Consider the following 24546-nt stretch of genomic DNA (forward strand, 5'->3'; position numbering starts at 1 on the left):
GAGTGCAGATACAGGATTCAAGGAAAAGTTGGGTGGAAATTAAACGAGGAAAAATCGTGTATCAGTCATAAATTCCAGCAGCGTACGTGTAATAATACAGTATATTACTTCATAATTAAATCTTTTAGATTACATAGAGTAGAACTGGAAATTTATACATCTTCTGACTCAACACATTTTGTGAAGTGTAATAAAATAGAGAATAGAATTGAGTCATAAGCAGGTTAGCCCTATTCAGTCCTATTGTATGTATGCCTTTAGAATAAAATTAAAATAAAGGATGAAAGAATAAACATGAAAAGAATTTTATACAGTTTTGTCTTTCCAGTAACTAGCTGTAACTTAGTTGCTAAAATTATAGGTCGATTTTCAGACAAACATTTTGGCATATTATGTTTTTCTTAGAAAGTGAAATTGCTATAATTGTTTTGCTGTATTCTTGTAAAATAAATATGTATTTAAAGGTGAGTTTACAATAGAAAAACCACATATAAACACACCATATTCAAAATATTAGATCTCAAGATTGTTTTTCCACCATTATATGCAGTTTACCAGTGCACCAATTTGATATTTGTTTTTGTAAAATGCACACAAGTCACATAGTAGATTAAGCTTTCACTTGTACACTGTAAAGTTTGTGATGTAGACAAGCGCACCACATTTTTATGTAGTCAGAACTCTTAATTTCAAGAGATCTTTGTACTTGTACCATTGTATATGCTAGTTGTGGTTTTTATTAATTGTTTTCAGTAACGTGATTAATAAATAATCTATAGCAAATTGAAGTTAATTTTAATTACTTAATTATTAAATATAAAATTGACAAGTAATTATTCTATTCAATATTTCACGAGTTCGGTTGGAAGTATGATAGCAAGTTTATGTATGCCCAATGCAGAAATTGTGGGTGGGATATAGCCAAGTAAATGTAGTTGATTGTCATCCTTTTGATGTTTCGAGATTTCTGTTTCGTATATTTTCTTTTCCTTCATCTTCATCATCATTATCACCATATGATTGAAATATAACTAAAATAAACTAAAAAGAATGAAATAAAAATGGATTTCAATTTCAGATATCATTCTCAAGTCTCAAATTTGACAATTGAAAAACAAAGTGGAGGTCCTGCATTAGAATACTGTCCTTCCCAAATCTATTCCATCCTGTGTAAAGTTCTTTATGAGTTCCTTTGTCTCTGACATAAATTAATTCAGTAGTTTTAACGTCGTCAAAAATGCTTCCTTTCTCTTCCCTTAGCAATCATCACTTTAAAATTTAACTTACCATGCATTTATCTAGGCAGAGTTAAATTAAACACGATATCGAAATAATTGGCAACACAAGAATTTTAATTTATTTTCTACTTTTAATTATGCAGTAGTTTGTTACACATTTTAACATTTTAGCTGTATGCATTTATGTGAAAGCTGTAATTGACAAATTTCTGCAAACAAATCAGTTTATTAATTAAAACTTATTTTGCTTTGCGAAAGTGTTTCAATCAGAAACTAAAGTTGTAATGAAAGGGTGTGGGTTTCAAACGTTGACAGAACCAATAATTTTCTCTTCACCATAACTTCAAAAAATTTCTGAAAATCGCTCACTTTCCACCAAATGGCTTCACGTTTCTTTCTCAGGAAGGTACAACTACTATTACTGCTGCTACTATTATTGCTTCTGCTGTTACACTACTGCTGATACTACTACTACTACTACTACTACTACTACTACTACTACTGCATCTGCTGTTACACTACTACTTCTGTTATTGCTGCTACTACTACTACTACTACTACTACTACTACTTCTGTTACACTACTGCTGTTGTTACTAGTACTACTACTGCATCTGCTGTTACACTACTACTGCTGCTATTGCTACTGTTACTACTACTACTACTACTGCTTCTATTACACTACTACTACTACTACTACTACTACTACTGCTTCTATTACACTACTACTACTACTACTACTACTACTACTACTACTACTACTACTACTACTACTACTACTACTACTACTACTACTACTACTATTACTACCACCACTACCACTACAGTTGATTGGCTAGTTGCTTGTACTTCAGATCTAGCCAATAAAAGCCTTTCTGCCTGTTAGTTTGACAGTGAAAAAATTGTATGTCTAAGTAGAAGGCATCTGTAAAAATGGCATTCACTTTGTTTTTTTTTCTAATGGCGGGTACTTGACTGTTCGTCTTTCACCCATATGAAGCCAGTTATGTAGACCAATTTACCGATAAAGTCATTGCCCAGGGTGCATCATAGGAGGCTGGTCTATGCTATACCCGCAATGAGATGAGGCTGGAGATCTGACCTTTTCCAATGATAGAATTATAAATTAATGATGTTAATGTGGACAAGAAATGGCCAATAAATTTTCCCTGGAGCTCTGTCATTCAAGAACAAAAGTATTTTATATGCCATAAATCTATGTCCCAGATTTCCCACCATCCATTCAGAAGAAATTTATGCAAAGGATTTAAATTGACTGTAAAACTTAGCGTTTGAACACACGAATTTCGGATGTAACAGAAACCATAGTAACTGCTAGATCACAAAATGCGACTTTTGTGTGCTATCAAGATTTAGGTCTTTCCAGGCGATATTTGAAAGAATATCAAATGTTTTGTAACAACATGAATCATGAGTAAGCTAAGCTGTAAACACATGAATGAGTTATGTTGTAAGCTTGTGAAAGTATGAAGTGCATTTTTTTTGGCTTGCCATTTTGTGCTTCCTTTTTAATTTCTCCTGTTGATAAGCCCATCCGTAGCTTTCTAGCGTTCAAAAGCTCAAATTGTATTAACTTGCATTTTTTCAGAGGTCAATACGAATCTGCCTTATGAGAAGCTTTGAACATAAAATTGCTGCTGATTTTGGGAAGATGAAAAGTGTGAAACCATGTGACAGTGATATTGACGTGGTTGTTTGCATCAGTGGAAGAAAGCACGAGCCTTGCATGATAGCATGTGTGGATTTTATATGTGCATCAAATATTGTTTTGTTGATATATCGACTAAAAAGTAGATGAACAATAAATCACGAACATTGTTTTAAATAGTGTTAAAATGGTGTTAACACTTCATTTCTCCAGTTGGAAATTAATGAAGTTACAGTTTCAGTAGCTGTGTGACATCAAAATTAAGAAAAATTGATAGTATAGCTGTAATAATTTTATACTTAATACGATTTTGTAAAATGGGGGAAAAAAATACTTGAAGAATTTGAATGATTATTCACAAAACCTTTTATTATGTTATAAATAATTAACTTTTATGTTTCATTTAAGTAATATTTTATTAACTATTTTAACCCTTTATTTAAGTTAATAATTATATACATATGTGTGTGTGGAATAAAATGGTAGATTTATGTAGTTTCCCTCTTTTTTTTTGTTTGTGTACATAATAATTGCTTCCTGCTTGCATATTATATAATGGAAGAAGATGCATGGAGACCAAAACCTGGTAGGTTTGTTTCTGTTTTGTTCACTTTGCACTTAATAGAATGTAATGCCTAATGCAGTTTTGTTTGAGCTTCTTATTAGGAGGAGATATAAACTCTGACAAAGTTCGAAATTTCATTACAGTGAATCAAGTTATATTATTATTGCAACGAAAGAATAGACTTCTGACGCTTCTAGTAAACAACATGAAAGGACAGGGCTAGGGTATTGCATTCAGCAACATTCTTTCTTCCCTCCCCTCGTATAGGGGCAGGCAGCAGGCAATACAGTTTATTATTAATAAGCACAGAAGAAAGGTTTACAGTACGATGACAACTGAGCTAAGGATCTACGTTGCAATGCTGTCTTTGCATGCTTTGTGATGCCAGAAAGACGAATGGTGAATTCACTTGTTATTGGTCGTCGATACTGGTAGCAGGCAGAATAGAGTTCAAAAATAGACAACAAACACACATTCAAAGTCTACAGAAAACCCACAACAACAACAACACAACACATCCAATCATCCAACACAACACAAACAAACTGCATTCTGAACAATGGTACACTCAACATACCAGTGAACCAATATGATTACAAAGAAGAGCTAAACACAATCAAATACATAGCACAAGAAAACGGATACAACCCCAACATAATACGAAAGATAAAACAGAATCACAAAAAACATTAGAATACAACACAAGAACACAAAAAATACATCACACTTACCATACGAAAACAAAAACACACACAAGATTGGAACCTCATTCAAGAAATTAAATTACAACATTGCATACAGAACAAATAATACTCTACAAAAACATCTCAACATACATATAACACAAACAAACAAACAAATACAACCACACAGGTGTATACAAATTCAAATGTAATGCCTGCAACAATTTCTTCAAACATGTTACAAAGAACACATCACAGCCATAAAAAAATTACAAAACACTTCTACATATGCAGAACATATCACAAATGCTAACCACACGTGCAAAGACATCAACATAGACATGGAAATTCTACACATCCAATCAAAAAGCCAGAAACTAAACACACTAGAACAATACGAAATATACAAACACACAAAAACACATCCAAATAAAATTCTCAACACACAATTCAATTTCAGAACACACACACACTCTTTGACTCCACATTACACTACACAAACACACCCTCACATGAAACAAAACAAAAGGTGCCAAGACCAGCAATGACCAGTTCTGATGATGACCGATAGCAGGTCGAAACATGTTAACAAGGTAACATAAAATTTAACAAGTGAAATATATATAATACGTTTTCCAAAGTGATATAGTGTTAAAAGCTGTGTAATCAAGATGTACAAAAATAGATGTTATGAAGTTGTTAGAAGTCGATTCTTTCATTGTATCTCAGTAATGATTATGTGAAATTTAAGTATTTTCAAGCTACGAAATTACGATATGAAAAAGTAAATAATTTCCCTTTATTGCACAGATATTTAATCTTGCTGTAACAATATTTAATTTCAGAAAATATGTAGGGGTTATATTGTTATGTTGCGCAAGTCTCTGTTTTCTGTAATAGAATACGTGCATTCAGGTAACAAACAATTTCAGAGTTCGATTTGGAGATTTGTTTCTTCGTGAAACTTTGCTTTGCTTATTAAGGAAAATATGAAATGTCGTACTTTGTTGGACCTTCTGCTCCTAAAATCACGGGCTGCAAAGCAGACGTCATACAGTGCTCTCATTTTACGAGGAAACTAGATTACAACAGACCTTGGTGTACACTTGTCTGCGTGTCATGCTTGCACCGGTGGGGAGCATATTTCATTACTACCAGCAAATCAAGACATTTAGCAAATACAGAATAAAATAAGTTCACGAATTTAAATTGTTATTAAAAATACATATATATAGGTTTATTACTCACCATTTATTTCAGATGCTGTTGAAAATGACTTCTGCAGTAAGATATGAACCTGTTGTACGCCACTTTTTCATCAACTTCGAAATCCAATATTTTGTGGAATTTGCTAGTCAGGATATTTACTAGAAAATCTCCGAACACATCCAATTGTTTGCCATGCTATGTTCTGTAGTGGCAGCTCGTAAATTTGTATATATCTTCTTTCACTTCGGAATATGTATTGTATGTCTTTCTCGTGTTAAATTTTACTGTACCTGGTTAACATGTTTCGGCCTGCTATTGGCCTTCTTCAGAAGTTTTTCTGAGTTCTGAAGAAGGTCAATAGCAGGCCGAAACATGTTAACCAGGTACAGTAAAATTAAACACGAGAAAGACATATAATACATATTCCGAAGTGATATAGTGTTCAAAGTTGTGTAATCAAGATGTATCTTTTTTACGTAATGTTCCACCAAATAAATTTGCTGTTCAACCTTATACCGGTACTTCATTTTCCAATTGATTACTTAATACACAAGCATCAGTCACACACGTTCTGGTACAATTCTCAGAAGCTAACTGCTGGGATGTTTTGTAGAACTGGCTTTCCACACTATGGTTAGGAGAACTGACGGTAGAATGATGCGAAGTTTCTTCATAAAATGAGAGCACTGTACATAGCAATCACAAAATTATTGTAAAGATATATGTATGCCACTTTAATTTGATTCTTTATTATGTATTATAATGTTATTTATTCAACCTGTATATTATTATAATATATTACTAACTTTTGTTTTGTATTTTGCATACCAGTACAAGTCTGATAAACACTTAACACAGTCAGTGTGGAATATTTTGCAATAGGAATTGGCTCAAGATGTTCCTTTTTCCCTGTTCCCAGTATATTTATTTTACTCCTTCTTAAGTGCTGTTGCCAGTGCTATGTTAAAATGTCCTTAATTTTCCTTTTTTCTCTAGCCAAAATAAACCTTAAATAATCTGATATTCAGAAATTAAAGACATTTAATAAGATATTATAATCAGTAACTAAAATTCTGACAAAAACATTAAGCTTGTGTACAGATTGAAGATTTACTGGAATCTAAATCCTGTATTTGTACTTAAATGCCTCAGATGAATTGATACTTCTGTGTAATATGTATTAGAACACACAGATTAAAAGAAATGGAATTTTTATTGAGGTCTTTGAATAAATTTTTGTGTTCAATTGAAAGGTAAATATATTTTATACGATCTTATAGATATTAGTTTTATAAATATTATTTATGCTCGACCATGCCGAAATGTAGTAATTATATACCTGGTAGCAGTCCTTTAATGCATGTCATTAAAGTACACCTACTCATTAAAGTACAGGTGTTTTCAGCCAATGACAACTCAGCTTACAGGTGTTCAGCCAATAAGTCAGTTTTGTACCGTTATAAAACCGCAAGTATCGATTATTCTCGGATATGCAATTGAAAGAGAATTAGCAAAAAGTCACGGAGGCTGGAAATCCAATACTGTCACAGAAGGTTGTTCTGTTACTATAATAATTAGCGTTAATTGTAAATAATATTCAAATAAATTCAATTTGTCATCTCGTTTTTCAATGTCGAATTCAATAATCAACGTTATACCAAGTTTAACGGGATTACATCAAGGTCAATGACATTATTGTTCCTCGGAAAAAATCAATACTTTCGCATCTGCGCACATCTCACAATTCACGACCTAGAACAAGGTCACTTCCGATCTTGTCAGATACAAATAAAATGTATACATCTGAATAATTTCAAGTTAGAAATATGGTCGAGCATAAAAAGTCTTATGAAACTCGCCTATAATGGTAATTAAGACGCTCGTATTAAAATTATGAAACTCACTTGCGCTCGTTTCATAAACATCCATACTCGCTTCTTAATTACTATCATTATAGGTTCGTTGCATAATGTACTATTATAGTACACTTCAATTTTCAGTGCTTTTCCATTAAATACATGCAAATAAAAAAAATTAAAGTTAACTTCTTCTTATTGTATGTATTTCGCAATTCCTTTGTTAATTCTGTTTTATCAATTTGAGATTATTACATTTTAATTAATATGATCTCTCAATTGCTGAATAATATTGCTTGCCTCGTTTTGGTTAGGTGGGTCACATTCTCACCGGGGAATGAGAGTAGGCAGTTATGACCCAGATGACCCAACACAAGGAGGAGGAGGTGGTGGTGGAGGAGTTGGACAAGGAGGTGGACATGGAACATCTCGACGGCACAGTTCACTTCCTAACCAGCGTGTCTCTACCATCAGTCAGAACTACAATGAGAAAACTATGCTGCTCAGCTCAGATGATGAGTTCCAGTAATTTGCATCGTCTTACATAACCTGTTTGCCAGGGTGCTTACAGAAATAGTACATTTTATACAATTCATTTGGTTCCTTGTACATTATTCCTGTGATTCGTTTCTGGATAGAGAACTGCCAGGGAATATTTAGTCACATTGAGGTGAATTATAATTTTGCATTGGTTCTTTTTTGTCACAGAATTAATCTCAGAGCATCAACTTTCACAGCTATAATGATGATAATTTCTGTAAGTGTTCGTGGTAACAAATGTCCTCACCATATTTTAAGATGTAAGAAATTAAAAAAAAAATGCTTCAGATGTTTGTTAAATAGGCGAGTGAAATTGTTTTAAGATACATTCACAATGCTTGCCATTGCGTGATTCTATAATACAAACCACAAGGAAAATAAGTGCAATATTTATTTATAAAATACATAATTTTAGTGCTGTACATATTATTTTGATATTTATGTCTATATTCATATGAAACCATCACAGGTAACGAGTAACATGATATTGTACAATTTTTGGTATGTTTTCCTGCATATTTTTAGTGATTGCATTTGGTACGTTATTTTTACTGTTAAATTGGATAACCAATATCAACAGCAGTATGGGATCTTGTAATTATCAATTGCAAGACAAAGTTTAGAAATAATATTTCCAAATTGTGGAAAGTACTGTTTCAAACCTGTTTCATCATATTTAAAATTCTTATGTTTTGTTTCTGTTGATTCTCCTTATTACAAAATTGACTGTGTCTTTCATAAATATATGTGTACAAAGATTAAATTTGTAAAATTATACTACACCAGCGATTTTCAACCAGTCTTATCTCGAGGGGTTCATAAATGGGTGAAACTTCGATACTTCGCTGCACCACACACAGAAGAAAAAAGTTACTTAAAATTTTTAAAATAAGCTTTAGCCAGTAAATTGTAGCAAACTATTCTAGAGGCAAAATGTGATCATTGCGAAAGTTATAAATTTACCCAACCCACTCCAAATACAATGCTTGTATTTAGACCTAACACTGGTTCAGCGCAAGTGAGGAGAAGGTGAGTTAGTGGAGGGGAGAATAGCGTGTGATTGTTCCCCTTGCCTGACTTACTGTGCAGTAGGACATCCTACACCATACAGATATCTGATCGCACTGAATACCATTCCACAACTAACCCAATACTCCTCAAAGTGAACATATTCTGACAATGGACTCATCGAGACAACTGCACATCAAGATGTGAAAGATCAGGTCTAAATACAAGGACTGTACCTTCTTTCCTTCCTTCTATAGTCCAGTGGATGATTATGTCCGTCATACAATGATTATGTACTCCAGTGGTACCACTATGATGTTGCACTCCTTTTTTTCATTGTGATCCAAGGTAAATCTTACCCCTCTACCAAAAAGCGTAACTGCAAAGCATACCAAAAGCCTGAACAAACCAAACCTGACTAGACCTTATGAAAACTTGCTTATTTATCCTTCAAGATATTGGCAGCACTGTGGTATGCATTTCAACACTCCTGTCCCGAATATAGTCACAACTGTGGAGAATGTAACTGATAATTTTGTGTGAAATGTTTCTTGAGTGGAATTGTGAACAGGTAGTGTGTATACGTATATGTATATAGTACTTAATTTGTGCTGCTTGTATATTATTTATTAAATTATTCCATCTCTATTTCATTTGATCATAAAATAATGCAGATCAGACATAAGTGTCTTGCGCAGCATAATACTGAAGTTTCACTCGTGTGGGGCAAGTCGAAAAGAAATGAGGGAAAAATTTATAAATAAAAAAAAAAATAGAGAGTTCGGAAGTAAATATTGTGTATTTTTTTATAGTAAAGATATTGGTATATGATAGCAACATGCTGTCAAGAATATTTTTTTTCATTTTATCGTAATGGCACTATAATATAAATGTTATTATTCTTTAACATATTCTTTGATGATTATCGGTATAATAATTTAAAATCCACGATTTCTATAACCATGTAATGAAAATGAAGTAGAATTAGTGATGAATTAAACCTCACCATTGATAGTGGCTTCCACCAGTCATTATCAATGCTAGGTTAGCGTTAAAACCATGTTGAAAGGCAACAAAGTTTCGTACAGGCTGCAGTTTCGCATTTGAGTTACTACTGTTACTGCCAGAAATGGTTCATATTATTCCTGGATCAATATCATGAGTGACAGGAGAGTCGAAAAGAAATTGTCAGCAACATACAATAATTAAATTTTGATCATTGGAAAACAATGTGATTGATAGTGGAGAACTTAATGGCTGTCGGCATTCTTTGTGCTAAACTGAAAGCTGTCACCATTGTTAGCAACGCAATAATACCAAAATCAAAATTGAATTTGTTCCTCCATCTTGACTGTTGCTATACCGCATTTACCTGCATAATGGACGCACCCCAATTTTTCTCGTTAAAAAAAAAAAAAAAGTTCCCATTTTAAACAAAGATCGTTTTAATAATATCGAAAGTCGTAAGATTGGATGCACTGCGTATGTTTGAATTCAAGTTTTTAAACAACAATGCATGGTACCAGTGAATGAGGTAAAGCTAGTGTTAGTAATAACAATAAAGTGTTTTGTCTTATTGTCACTGTATTTATTGTTAGAAGTTATCATCTGTTTATACAACTGCTGCTAACTATCGATTGTCTTAAGTGCAATGCAGTCCATGTATAAAGTCACAGCCCATGTATTGTTACGTATTCTATCGATTCGAGCTGGCACACTTTTAATACGTGTTATTTTTTTCTCGAATTAAGGACGCACCCTAGTTTTTCGTTATAAAAATCGAAAAAAAAAAAAAAGTCTATTACGCGGGTAAATATGGTAAATATAAATTATATTCCTCCACACTGATAGTTTGCTTCTTCCTTATCTTCATAATTTAGGACGAACTTCTTTTTTTTGTTAATGCCTTTATAATTTTACCGTCTTGTTGAATGGTTTTTAGTTGGAGATGTTTGAAAATCGCTGCCAATGTGTATGTATATAAATTTGTGCACAGGAGAAAACCAGGAGTTGTTGAAACAACAATTGCTGAGCTCGATTGGAAATAAAGTTACTATTACAGAAACTCTTGCAGATTGATTTAGAGCAAGTCTGCTATGCCTTTTAATAGATAGTAAAGATACAACGTCTATGTTTCGTAAATTTTTACGTATTTTATTTTTGCAGCTTCAGTATGTAAGTGCAAGTTTAATTGATTTCATTCCATAAGCATTTATATAAATTACTACCATTATAGTCAGTATTAGTAAGTTACACAAGTATAAATCACCAGTCTCGAATACTGATATTTACTTTACTTTGTGTACCAGACAATACATTAAATGGACAAGATCCAGTCATAATATTCATTCCAAACATGGTTAATATATGTTTTGAAATTCTCCTCTAACAAGTATGGATACAAACTTTAATAATTTCGTAATTGTAAAAATCTTAAAGTATTTAAAATACTTTGCTTAATTTTTCTCGTCGGATTTTTACGATGTTTTAATGTCTTATAAGATAAAGATTTAAGTTAGAAAAGAGAAAGAAGCTCAGCTTTAGTCAAACTCTAAATTATTGAATTAAAATTCAGAAAATAATTAAATCAGTTTTCGTATTTTAATAATCTTAGATTAAACTATCACTCTTCTTATAATCTCGATCATTTGTCTCTCAAACGGAAACACTGTGATGTATTTCCAAATGCCTTTGATTAGGGAAATCAAAAGAGTATTATAACATTATATCAGATATGGTCAAGTCAAAAGCTGTTGCACTACATTTAGTCAGCTTATTCATAAGTTTTGTATAATTATCTTATAATATATCATCGATTCATAAGAAAATTAAATAAAAATGTTGACCATCTTGAGAACACCAGTGCACACACAATTCGAAAATCTGTGAAGTAGAATGTTTGAGGAAGGTTAATGATTTCAATTTGGCGTAGTTGGGCAACTAACATTTCATTCTTCATAACTTCTTTGATATTCTACATCTCATTTTTCAGATGCTGTTTCTCAAGAATGTAATAAAAAATCATGTGCATTTTCTTATGAGTGGGTATTGTTTTATTACTAGATATAATTTACTAAATTTGTTTGTGTAATAAAATTATCAGTAGCCTATATAGAACTTTATACAGTAGAACCTCTTTTTAACGAATCTCTGAGGGATTACTTTTTTTTTTTTTTCCTTAAATAGGGATTTTTCCTTGAAACGGGGGTTACATAAAATGGGAAGGAAAGGCTGAAATAACTAGTACTAACGTGTGTTATATACCAAACATCATAATCATTTAATTAGGCCTACAAATATTATTTACAATAAATTGCATTATAATATTTGCTAACCCTTCAAATGGTGAGGCACAAATGTTTTTCCATTTGGTTGAATTCGAACCACATTGAAACTCGACATTGGAAATTTCATTTCTCTCCATTATTCTCCATAATGAAGTAATTGGCAAGCCATACTTTTTTGTCATGTGTAGTAGGGTTATTTCAGGATTAGCCTCGACAATAGGGTGGAGTGAAAATATGAAGTTTATGGAATCAAAATGTAATACCAGGGAAAAGTTGTGGTTTGATATCATAAAAAATAGTGCAACATATTTTTTCTCTAGCATAATATTTAGAGATGCTCCAAGAGCACCATATTTTGAAATTTTTACAAAATTTGGAAGTTCAGATTTTTTAGTAAGAGAACATTCTCCAGTGGTTTAATCTGAACAGGATACCAGGAAAATACTTAAAAAAATACATGTTAAAAGACTGTGCATATTTTTGGTCCCCTGTTATTTCATCTTGAAGTGTCATAGAAACCTCAGTTTGTAAGAAAATTGGGCATAATCACATAACTCTTAGGTATGATATAATTAATGAAAAATCTTTCTTCTGATGTTGCAGGATGTTTAAATCAGAATAATGGCTCTAATTAATACAAGAAATCTGACCTTGTGCTCTATATTCAGAGTGCCGGGGGGGCTGAACTCATCACAATTACCTATCATTATGTAATGAAATATTATCTATGGCCAAAAGTGAATTAAAACCTGACTTAAAATCAAAAGAACCTACTGTTGGAGAGATTTCAGAAAGAGTTGCTATCAAAAGTAAGGAAATCTGGGTAAAGGCATTATTCCGATAGTCAGTCATACAAGAATAGTACAACTGGTTCGTGCTTACCATGATGAATGCAGAAAAATACTGTATACTGCAACCCCAATTTAGAGTCTTCCAAATAAAGTTTAAAAATGTGATTTTACAGCAATTCAATAGCTGTATAATGAAAAACAAAATAATAGAACAAATATAGAAAAAAAGGCAAAAAAATATATTATTTTATGAAACTTCAAAGCCTTTGGGGCACCTCAAAAATTAAATATAGAAACTCCATATTTTTCACATTCCTCATTTAAGTGAAAAGACAGATTTTAGCAACTATTACATTTAGAAAAAAGATAAAAAAAAACAATTTCATGTATAGATTCACTCCACCCTACTCGACAACCCTTATTATTTTCACTTCTGTCCGAGAGTTAATTTCTTCCATTTAGTCGCCATTATAATGATGCATGAACAGCTTAAATTAACAAAAAAAAAACTTGGGAACAGGATCAACACAACACAACAAAGCAAGCAAAGCAAGACCATAAAGAATAATGTCGCCATATGGTGCTGCATTACTGTTGATTGAGATGCTAGTATTATTGGTTATTAAAAGTTCAGTCGATATTTTGTACTCCATTATTACAAAATCCACTTGGAAACTATTCCTTAAAAGCTGGGTTCCTTAAAAGTGAAAATTAATTACATTATTCTTATGGTAATAGAGTATTCCTTAAGAAAGGAGAATGTTAAAACGGGGTTTTATTGTATTTTTATTTCGTTATTATCAGCAATTACACTCAATAACTTTCGATTATCATTTCTACATATAACAATTTTGAAAGAATTGAGTTTATTGTAAGCAACATTGATTGATGTAGTACTGAATGAAATTATCATATGGAGTAATTATTGTAGCCTAACAGCACTAATAAGGTACCCTGTCAATTGATTTAGTCTTTTACACTTCGTGTGCCATCACTTTTCATTTATCAAAAACAATAGCATGTGCATCTGTTCACTTTCAAGAAACATGCACGACTGAAAGCATTGGCATAGTAAGTTAGCAATATTTTTAAAGTAAATCAGGTTTCCAAAACGTGGAATCGTATATTAAGTGATTAATACAGGGTCCCTTATAATGTCTGACAAAATATTTCAACTGCTTTTTACAGGTAGCTCGCTTTCTCTCTAACATGCTTGTGCAAACATAAAATTTTAATAATTTCATTTTGTCTTTCATATGAATACTTAATTTAGCAACGACATAAATATATGGCATTATGCTGCATTGTGCTTTACAGAGTATTGAAAGAAATAACTTAGCCATTATTGAGCAGTACAATTTTTTAAGATAATATTTCTGCTATGATTATTTTAGGAAGCTGGGATTAATAAAATAAAAGTGTGACAATTAAGTATCCTCATAAATATGGAATAATTGGGAGCCTCGTGTATAATTCAGTAGATATGTAGGAATGAAGTTTCAAATTAAAAGTAATTTTCTAAATAATAATTTGTATATTTACCTAGAGGCACTATTGTAATTTAATGGAAGATCTGAATGTACATACATCACTTGGAAGGGGGGAAGGGAATGTAATTCGATATTTTGTCATTGTTCCTTGTACCATGGACAAAAAAAGTCCGTTAACACTGAAATTCAATAAATATCTTTCACTGTCATTACAGTTAATATTTTCAATTTTCTTAATTTTATAGCAACAACTAATATCTCAGTTACTGTAGGTACCGGCATATCACATTTGTCAGGTTCACATACTAATTAAAAAATAAATATAATTCGACAAATGCTGAAAGCTTTATCACAGTATATTTTGATAATTTTTTCTCCTCTTTCATAGCACAATGTGTGTAATACACGAATAAAATTGCATTATGCCATACCTAACCAAAAGAAGTTATAATAAAATCCGAACAGTACTTATAAATTTGATTTCTTTAAGACATTTTAATTTTACACAATTATGTTTTAATTGTAATATATTTATATAAGGGCATTTTCACAATATATGGTACATTGTACCAGTCAATTGACATGAATGTAAATAAATAAAATTCGGTAACCAAGTAATCTCACAGATAGCAAGTTTTCTTTTCAGTCTTTAGTAACTAATTATGTGTCAAAGAATAAAAATACTATAGTAGGCACTAAAAAAGAAAGCTCAAGAAACAAAGATCACTTCATGGTTTTCATATTATTTAGAGTGCTCAGCTTGAAAGGAATTACATTATACACTTGTATAATGTACATTAATAGGAAAAAAGAATCTTCAGTTATTTCCAGATGCAGAGAAAGCCAATAAAATTGATGCAATTAATAAACTACGTAAGATTTGAAATTACGAAAGTCGACACAATAATGAAGAAAAATGTGTTACGTGATGAGAAGTTTTTTTTAATGTTGAGTAACATTATCATCCGAGGATCACGAGGAAGAAACAGGACAGATTTTCGCATAATACTGACTCAGATCCGTCTTTGGATGCTAATGACTTAATATCTTTGGCGTATTTATAAGAAAATGTTATATGTAAATGAAAGAATACAGACTGATCTATCCAAAAATGATGTTTATTTTATTCCCAGAATAAAATTGTACATAGTTCAAACAATAATCCAAAAAACATATGAAACTTCTCCTAATGTTACAGACTTTTCAACTGCTTGCTATGTTTAATCCATAAAAGATGGATCAGCAAGTGGAATGCATTAATAAATGCGACCTTTTCAAAAATGCAGTACGTTTTAATCCATCCCATATAGGTTAGGAGTAAGGACCATTATTGTTTGGCTTGTGCAACTGCTATGCTGAGAGCATGATGCAATAACCTTAACAACTGCAAGCATATGACATAACAAACATACAAACTTCTCTACAGAAAGCAGTCGCAGAGAGTATATGAGACTTTATAGAAAAAACATGAAGCATTTTTTCAATAAAGGTTCAATTTTAATGCTCGTAAAGTTATTTTGATACAAACCTTAATATATTATCTTTATTCAACATTAATCCTGGAACCAAGTTCCCTGATCATTTTCTAATCAGAGAGAAAAAAAAATTTACAGTGACCTTTTGTCATGTGTTGTTCTTTTCCGATTTGTTGTTTTATTCTTCAATATTAATATTCGTAATTTATGATTTTGAATACTGTCTGAAGCAGAAGTGACTTCAGGATTAAGAGTTACTTTATTTTCGCTAAAAGTTACACTGATCGATCACCTAGTGTGTAAAGGCCCTAAATTCATATGATGAACAATCATTGTATCAAACAAAATTGATATTCAGTTAACTGGAACATACCTATGCAGACATACCTTATCTATGGTTTTATGAGAAGAAAAATAGTTTATACATGCAGTTCCTAACTTCCAGTATAGAATACAAGCCAGAAAAATGATTTCACTTCATGTTTGACATATTAAATTCTGAAGTTTTCATTAACGACTGATTGTGGGTCTAACTGTGTAGTTTGTGACACACCTAGTATTTCAAGTAGATTATATGTGTGATTCCGAATATCGCAAATAAAACCGTTGTTATTTCTTCTGAAAGACTTCATGTCCCTTGAGGACCTTTCTCTACAGGACTGTAGGGCTGGTGTTCAGAATTGCACGTGTCTATAATGGTAGGACTGTAACATGGAGTTAGATAATTAAAGTTTCGAATCTATTCTCACCTTTTTTCATTACAGTGATGGAAGAGGATATAATATTCGTGAAATGTACCTTTGATAATTTAAAATGTAAAATATTTTTCCCACAAAAAGAGAAATCTTTTACAAATTCAGTTGGAACCTGTAATTATTCCATTTATTAATATGTATAAGTATTTATCTTGATCCCTGTTTATATTACCTTGACGTTAATATCAGCAACACACACACTTCGTTAAAAGAGCTGCATTTAATGATGAGCATTTGTTAGTAACAAGATTTAATGAAATCATTGTTGCTTTTTTATTCTTTAGAACCTCGGCAAACAGGGACCAGATAACACAGTCTGGCAGAAAATATTATATCCACATACTTTTTTAATCTTTGAAGTTCAGTAACATGTGTGATTCCAGATTTACATGAAGGCCGCATATGACTACAATATTTCTGTACTGTCTGTGTCTGAAGTTGTGGATGTAGAAGTGGATGATTATACATACTTGCTTCATGGGCTTGCACATATTTATGAAACTCCTTAAGTTTTGAAGAAAGATATTTTTAATGTGCTTTCCTTCATATACTGTAAGATGTTAAAAAAAAAACATATATTAGAAGAAAAAACTTTCTGAAACTGTGTCCTCCTTGTTCTTTGACTAAACATCTAACAACATTGTCCAGATATTGTAATGCTCAAAATGGTGTTAAATCTCAACCCATATTGAACATTGACAAATTCAACAGATTGAGTGAATCTGTTATATGTCTGTAAACAGCTGTATGTATTGCATTGTACAATTCGTTTCAAGCATGTGTACATGAAACAGAATGATTACATATAAATACTGCTGGTAGATTTCATTCATAATTGTAAATGTGTTACAGTTTAATTCTTTTTACAAACAAAATCCTTCCAAATAATTGACTCAGACCTCGGTTATAGTCTAAATATGTATGGTGATTACAAGGCAACATCATAATTATTACAATTTTCTTTTTTTATCAGAAGTTGCCTACCTCTCCAACCCTCAAGTACTTTCAAGAGATAATGAGACAAAACTGTGAAGTTCTCTTTTCCAGTAGACATTTTCCACAGTGCACCAAGAGAGATGAATATATGTTTCACCAGAATGATAATTAGGATAGAAAGATAGTACCGGTATGCCAATTGGTGAAACGAGAGTACCCCACAGTATCCTGCAAATAAGCACTGTCTTTGTCCACCAGAAATTCTACATAAACTTGCCGGGATTTGAACCAATTCTCTGGCATGAAAAATCGATGCTCCAGCTTTTGGCTAATGGTGTGCCAGGAAGAGGGAAATATATCTTTTGAAAATATATTTTATGTCAGTTTTGTGAATATAGTAAAGTTAACTTCATCTGAATTCTCCAGACTTACAACCCAAAATATTAAAAGATTAACACGTTTCCTTTGTATCGTATGAGATAGAGGCAATATGTGAACTAATGCTGGTCATTTTCGCTGTACTGATAGTTCATTTATCGTGGAAATTCAGTATCACATGAGTAATATTTCATATACAGAAGTGAATTGTAATTTGCTTGCAGTAATGAATGAAATCTTTCATTTATTTTTGACACTATGCTGTAATATATATATCTTAAGGTATCTATACTGGCAAGATTTTAATCTTCATTAAATACTGAACATTCATGAACTGTATTTGTTCACTTCCATGTGTGTTATTTCTAACAAGGAAGTTAAGTTTTTGAAAAGTACTTTCCACACTTCGTCTTCAAAAATAATAGCTTCTTGTATTTGAAAATTATACTAAAGTTAAGACAAGAAAACTTAATATATATTATCTTGGATTAATTTAATAGTTTTGTAACTACAGTCAAATCAAGAGCAACTTGAGACATAGGAAGAGGTTCAAATGAACCTAAACCTAAACTATTTATATTTATGTTAGTGGTGATGATAAATTTAAATAATAAAACGAAGAGAGATCATCTTCCAAATTGATTCACTAGCGATTGAATTAAATTTATTATCAAAGTAATGGGAAAATTTCATATGACGTAGTAGTTGAAATACTTGCTTTATTGTTAAGTTACCGTATTTTATTTATCAGACATTTGGAAAATATTTAAATTTAGAAAGAATAATAGTATCTTACATGCTCAAGTTCCTCAAATGACTTTAATATATATTTAAACTCTGGGTGATCATTGAGAAGGAACACAAATTCTGTCTGAAAAACACACAATTTTAACAGTTAACAAATACAGTTGGTTGAGTCCCGTGTCTGTTTATTGGTTAGTGAGCATTCTTCTTTCAGACCTAACCACAGAGTGACAACAAATTCAGCTCAGTGGTCTATAATGTGAGTGTCGTCGTCCACTCGGAATTAACCACATATGTACAGTATCTATATTTTTGGAACCCTATGTAAAATATAAAATGTTTGTTTCACCTTGTGTTGGCTCCTCCCCATACGTAAAATACTCACTACAAACGTGTTTCGTAACTTTGTGAGACTTGTTCTGTTGGATAGTAGTTGAATTTAGTTGATTGTATGTAATTAATATACATTTTCTGATATAAAATATATATCGGGTAGTAAATAAAAATTACCTCATTACTTCCTGTTATTTTTTTTTTCTAGAACATTCTAGTCACTACACATTTTCAAAAACAAATTTAGTATATAATTAGTGTTGTACATACAAGTAAATTTAAAAGCTTAACTGTTAAAAATAAAAGTTTCAGTTTATTTTTAATCATCTTCTAACTTATTTTTTCTTATATATCCCTGGTATACCGAAAGAGAGAAGGAAGAAAGAATCAAGAACTCAGAGCTTTAATACTTCTTAAATATACTAAAGATTGATGTATCAGACATCAAGAATAGAACTGCAAACCTGAAACTTTGTTAATACAACAATCTCGTACTGATCAACCATATTTGCACTATGTACAGTATTGAAGTTGAATGGTGTATACATTGATAGGAAATATGTTACCGTATGTATCCAGAGCAGGCAAGGAAGTCCTTGGTGAAGTGTAATATTTGTAAATGATGGTACGGACTGAATGGACAAACGAAATGTGTGACAGTCTTGTTGTTGGAATATTAATATAGGCATGAGAGTGTTACATTTGATATAGAATGGGGAAAGTGCCTCTAGTTACCAGTAAGACAAGAACCATTTGCAAGGGTGGACAAGCTTATGTGTGTATTTTAAACATTGACGAAAGTGTGTGCAGGTTGTGAAGAACCGACTACAGAAGCGTTAACCACCCGTGGCTGCTGAAAACTTTGACTTTGTTAAAAAAAAAAAGCCATTACAAGTACGGTTTAATCAAGTTTTATAAATAAGTAAATAAATTAATAATACCATCTCCAAAGCTCTGTGATGTCTAAAGAAATAAGAAATTTGGGAATCATATTTAATGTACAGTAATTCTTTAACAGTGTCAGCAATACAAGAGTTCATTCATATTTTAAGCCTATCTTACTTCTATAAATTGCATTGTTGCGCCTTTAATGAGACTACGAATCAAAATATGCAAAAAAAAAAAAACAAAACAAAACAAAAAAAAAATACATATTATAATTCTAAATCTGTATGCAGTTGTTTTCTGTTATCCAAAATATTATCAATAGCTTGGTACAAAAGTATAAAGTTTACTACTAAGATTTATTTAAAATCATCCGTCCTCAAATGAGGTTGACCACTGCAATCCGGAATTAACAAACATAAAAGATAAAGGGAAATGAAAGAGTAAAATAATTATTCGATTTGTACATTAAAACAAAGATTTATGTGTTAACGTATAAATAATAGTGTAGAATTTGAAGAGAGGCCTTCAAAATTTCCATCACAATCTTCTGAACCTCATAAAAGGGAATTTTAAAAGATTTAAGGCTATTACATGTAAATTTTGGTAAACAATCCCTCGCTCCAAATAGTAAGCCTGTAACATCCCAGATGTAAAGCGAAATGCCATATTTTTTACTGAGGCATGGAAGACAAGGTACATATTTACCTCGCTTGTCATCATTTATCTGCAATGCCTGATTCGTGTCTCGTTCAAAGCAAATCATAGGGTCTAAGACCATAGTCGAATTTTCTTTAAGTAGCATAATAGATACGAAGACTATTCCTTCATAATATGCACACACCTGAAAGTAAAAGAGCTGAATATAACGAGTTTCAGATTGTTTGAAAACCAGTTGGACCAGTACATTGCTTTTATAGCTTAATTTACAGCTATCTGATTGTAGTGCAGGTGAACTAGTCTATTTATTATTTTATATAATTACAGTTACATTTATATACGTTTACTGTATATTACTTTTATTTCTTGATTAACTGCTTGTCCACCCTGTTGAAGTTATGAGATAATCATGTACTGTGAAGTGATTCATACTTAAATTAATTTAGTAAACTAACATTCCATGGGAACTAGAATTGTGATCTCAGGCATGTTTTATTCTGTGTATGATGCTGTTTGGATTTTTGTCAGTTTTAATAGCAGGTCAATATTATAAAAACGTGTGATTTTATTACGCTTAGGAAATGTTTTAGTATGTAACTTTTGAGTGCAGTTTGGTATTTTCATGACTTTCTTTTAATATTTTGCAAATAATAAAGTACCCCTTTCATTTTGTGCTACAAAATACAAATATTGTATAATATATACACGTTTTTTCTAATGATATTGCAAGAAACTTAACAAAAATGTAACATTAATTTTCGGTTACAATTGCTCTTTTCTGTACTAATTTGGAAATATGGATGCAATTTCATATTCATTTCTAGATAAATTCCATACAAGATTGCATTGTTACAAATTGGTGAGTAAAATCTTAAGTTTCTCTGAAAGCGTATATATATATATATATATATATATATATATATATATATATATATATATATATATATATATATATATATATATATATATATATATTACACCTTTCATATGACATTATTGCATTTAATTACATGTAAAAAAGATATTGTCAATATAAATATCGGATGTTTGAGATATCTCATGATTCTAAATTAATAGTAATATTTTTTATTTATTTGAACAAAAATATGTAAGGAATCAGTAAGATAACTAAAATTAGAGGTGACAAGTAATAGAAATGATTGCTGCTATGTTTGAAATTGAGAAAACTATCTTATTCAAAATATAAAAAAAAGTTATGCACAACTTTGTATTTATTTTAGTGTATATGTGAGTCAGTGAGCACCTTTGCAATTTATTGCACTTGTCTGTTCAACTGTTTATTTGAAAGAAATATATATTTGTGTAAATATTTTATGGTGTAATAGCCTTGTTCATCATGTGCATTCACAATGTTGGTAGCCATTAACGTAAGTATGGGCAAGAAACTCTTATTTTGCAGAGCGTATGAAGCATGGTCCGTTTATTTTTACAGTAATATGGTCTAGGACTCAACTTCTGTGAAGAAATAGATCAATATAGATGCTTGATCATTCTCACCATATTATTCCTCTTTTGACTTGTTTCATTACAGTCATTTACAAAGAAAAGCCATAAGAACTAGCGGTATATTCAAGTATTGCTGTAAGAGGACATGGATAATGTCTTTCCAAGATTGATTTTTTATTAGCTAGAAATACAATGTGTATACTGGGTGTTCATTTCAAAGTGTTTCAAGATGTCACTGTTGTGAGTCAGCAATTTGAAGCGAGTTTCAGCTTTTATTCAGAGAAATTGCCTATTAATCAAGGCGTTCAATCTGAACTTGAGAACGTGTATGATATAACTTGAATGCCGTAGCAACAGACGATGGTCTGTAAAGTCTGTGTCCTACCATAACCTCTTTCGAACTGTGTTTTGCGCGGACAACTCGTATGCAGAGTATTTGTTATCATCGGTTGCATATGGCAACGTTCCACAATACAAATCAAATACTCCGTGTCCATGTTGACCGTCGAAGTTAATGTCAACAAATATGTAAGTAATAGTCTTCACCCTCTCCCCATTTCCCGACAGTAAGAAAAAACTCACCTCAGTACATGTTTCCAAACAGTTCACATTCCTGCCACTACAGGTGTTACCGTACATATCGGTAAGTACTCTTCAGAATGAACGTCGTACTTGCTAGGCAACTTCTCTGGCACATAGGTAATACGCGGAAGTGTAGGAAGATTGAATTCTCTAGGCTCATCGACTAGCCACATGACTGCATACAGTGAGTCATAACACACTTTGAACTGAACACGCAGTAGTTTAGAAGCTGTATGGACTGCTTGGAATAGGATATGGGGAATAGCAGCTTTCAGGCCGGTCTTGGAACTTCGGTGCCCATGACTCGACAAGGCTTGGTACTTAATAGCATGTCATGGGTGTAAGGTTATGATCCGCAGTCTGGTTTTCTCTTTGCAGTTACATGGCATTTAATGTGTACTGGTAGTGTTTAGTAGTGAATAGTGTCTAGTAATGAGTTAGTGATTTATAATTTATTTATCAGTAATGTAATGGAGTGATGTCAAATAGGTTTCACAATCCAAGAAAGAGTTATCATAATCCCTGTTGAATCTTTCGTACACTATTTTTAACACTTGAATATAAATAATTGATTAAATGACCAAAAACTCAACACACTAGAACAATATGAAATAGGCAGACACACTAAAACACACCCCAATCAAATTCTCAACACACAGATCAATTTCAGAACACACACACTATTTGACACAACTCTTCATCACACGAACGCACTCACACAACAGACAGCGAAGTTGAGATAGCGCCGAGATCTAGTAGGCTTTGAGGATGGTGTCGAATAGCACCAAAACAGCTGTAAGCCGCACGTGCTTACATAATTAACACAAGTAAGATCGCCATTTAATCAATTATTTAGTTTTCATAAGCAACATAAGGGTCATACCATTGTGACGGTTTGTGACATTTGTACTATAATTATTCATGAAAGAAAATATTTTTAAATAATAGAAGTAAATGTTCAAATTTGTCCAAAATTTATTTTTACAGAAGTACTTCAAAATCACTAAAAGAACATAATAGAGATTGTACATTCTATAAAACATACTTTTTTTTTTGTGACAGTTTTAACCATTTCATGACATGAAGTTCCCACAAGAGTTCTTTAAGACAAGATTTCTGTTAAGTTATGGGATAAGTAATATCAACATATATTTTTCCCTGATACATAGGTTTGAAAGCAAATCCCGGAAAGACTGAATACTAATTATGCCTCGTGACTAGAACATAGTACGAAATGGAGATATAAAATAAATTTATCCTTTGTAAAGATGGAAACATTCAAATACCTTGGAGAAAATATAAATTATACTCTAGAGGAAATTAAAACGCTTAATAAATATGGGAAATGTCTGTTATTATTCGGTTGAGGAGTTTTTGTCATTCATTCTGCTTTCAGAAAAGCTGAAAGTTAAGATTTATAAAACAGTTATATTATTGGTTTTTCTGCATGATTATAAAACTTAGATTCCCACTTTGAGAGAGTAACAGAAAATAAGGTGTTTAGGAAAATATTTGAGGTAAGAGAATGAAGTTACAGAAGAATGGAGAAAGTTACACAACACAGAACTGAACGCATTGTATTCTTCACCTGACATAATTATTAACTTTAAATCCAGATGTTTGAGATGGACAGGGCATGTAGCACATATGGACGAATCCAGAAATGCATATAGAATGTTAGTTTGGAGGCCGAATGGAAAAAGACCTTTGGGGAGACTGAGACATAGATGAGAGGATAATATTAAAATGGATTTTAGGGAGATGGGATATGATGGTAGTGACTGAATTAAGCTTGCTCAGGATAGGGACCGATGGCAGGCTTATGTGAGGGCAGCAATGAACCTCTGGGTTTTCTAAAAACCATTTTATAAATAAATAAGCTCTTTTTATTGAATCCTTTTTTTTATGTTATGTGTTGGTTGTCACATTGTGTGAACTTTTTAATCGTATACTATGATTTCTGCATGTACATAGGCTGATTTCTATATAAAGTGCT

General features: G+C 31.8%; 1 protein-coding gene across 2 annotated transcripts in view; it reads left to right on the forward strand.

Annotated features, from left to right (window-relative positions):
- Positions 1-21834, forward strand: part of Tmep (Transmembrane endosomal protein) — a 271898-nt gene extending 250064 nt beyond the window's left edge. Inside the window, exon 9 of one of the 2 annotated variants that reach the window (XM_069845341.1) lies at positions 2847-6224. In XM_069845341.1, the coding sequence (XP_069701442.1) occupies positions 2847-2881 (35 nt within the window). In that variant the 3' untranslated portion in view covers positions 2882-6224. Of the gene's footprint in view, positions 1-2846; positions 6225-7533 lie in introns of those variants that run through there. The other variant, XM_069845340.1, reaches the window with a different exon arrangement.
- The last annotated feature ends 2712 nt before the right edge of the window (positions 21835-24546 follow it).

Source organism: Periplaneta americana, chromosome 14, assembly GCF_040183065.1.
Source record: "Periplaneta americana isolate PAMFEO1 chromosome 14, P.americana_PAMFEO1_priV1, whole genome shotgun sequence".
Classification (NCBI taxonomy): domain Eukaryota; kingdom Metazoa; phylum Arthropoda; class Insecta; order Blattodea; family Blattidae; genus Periplaneta; species Periplaneta americana.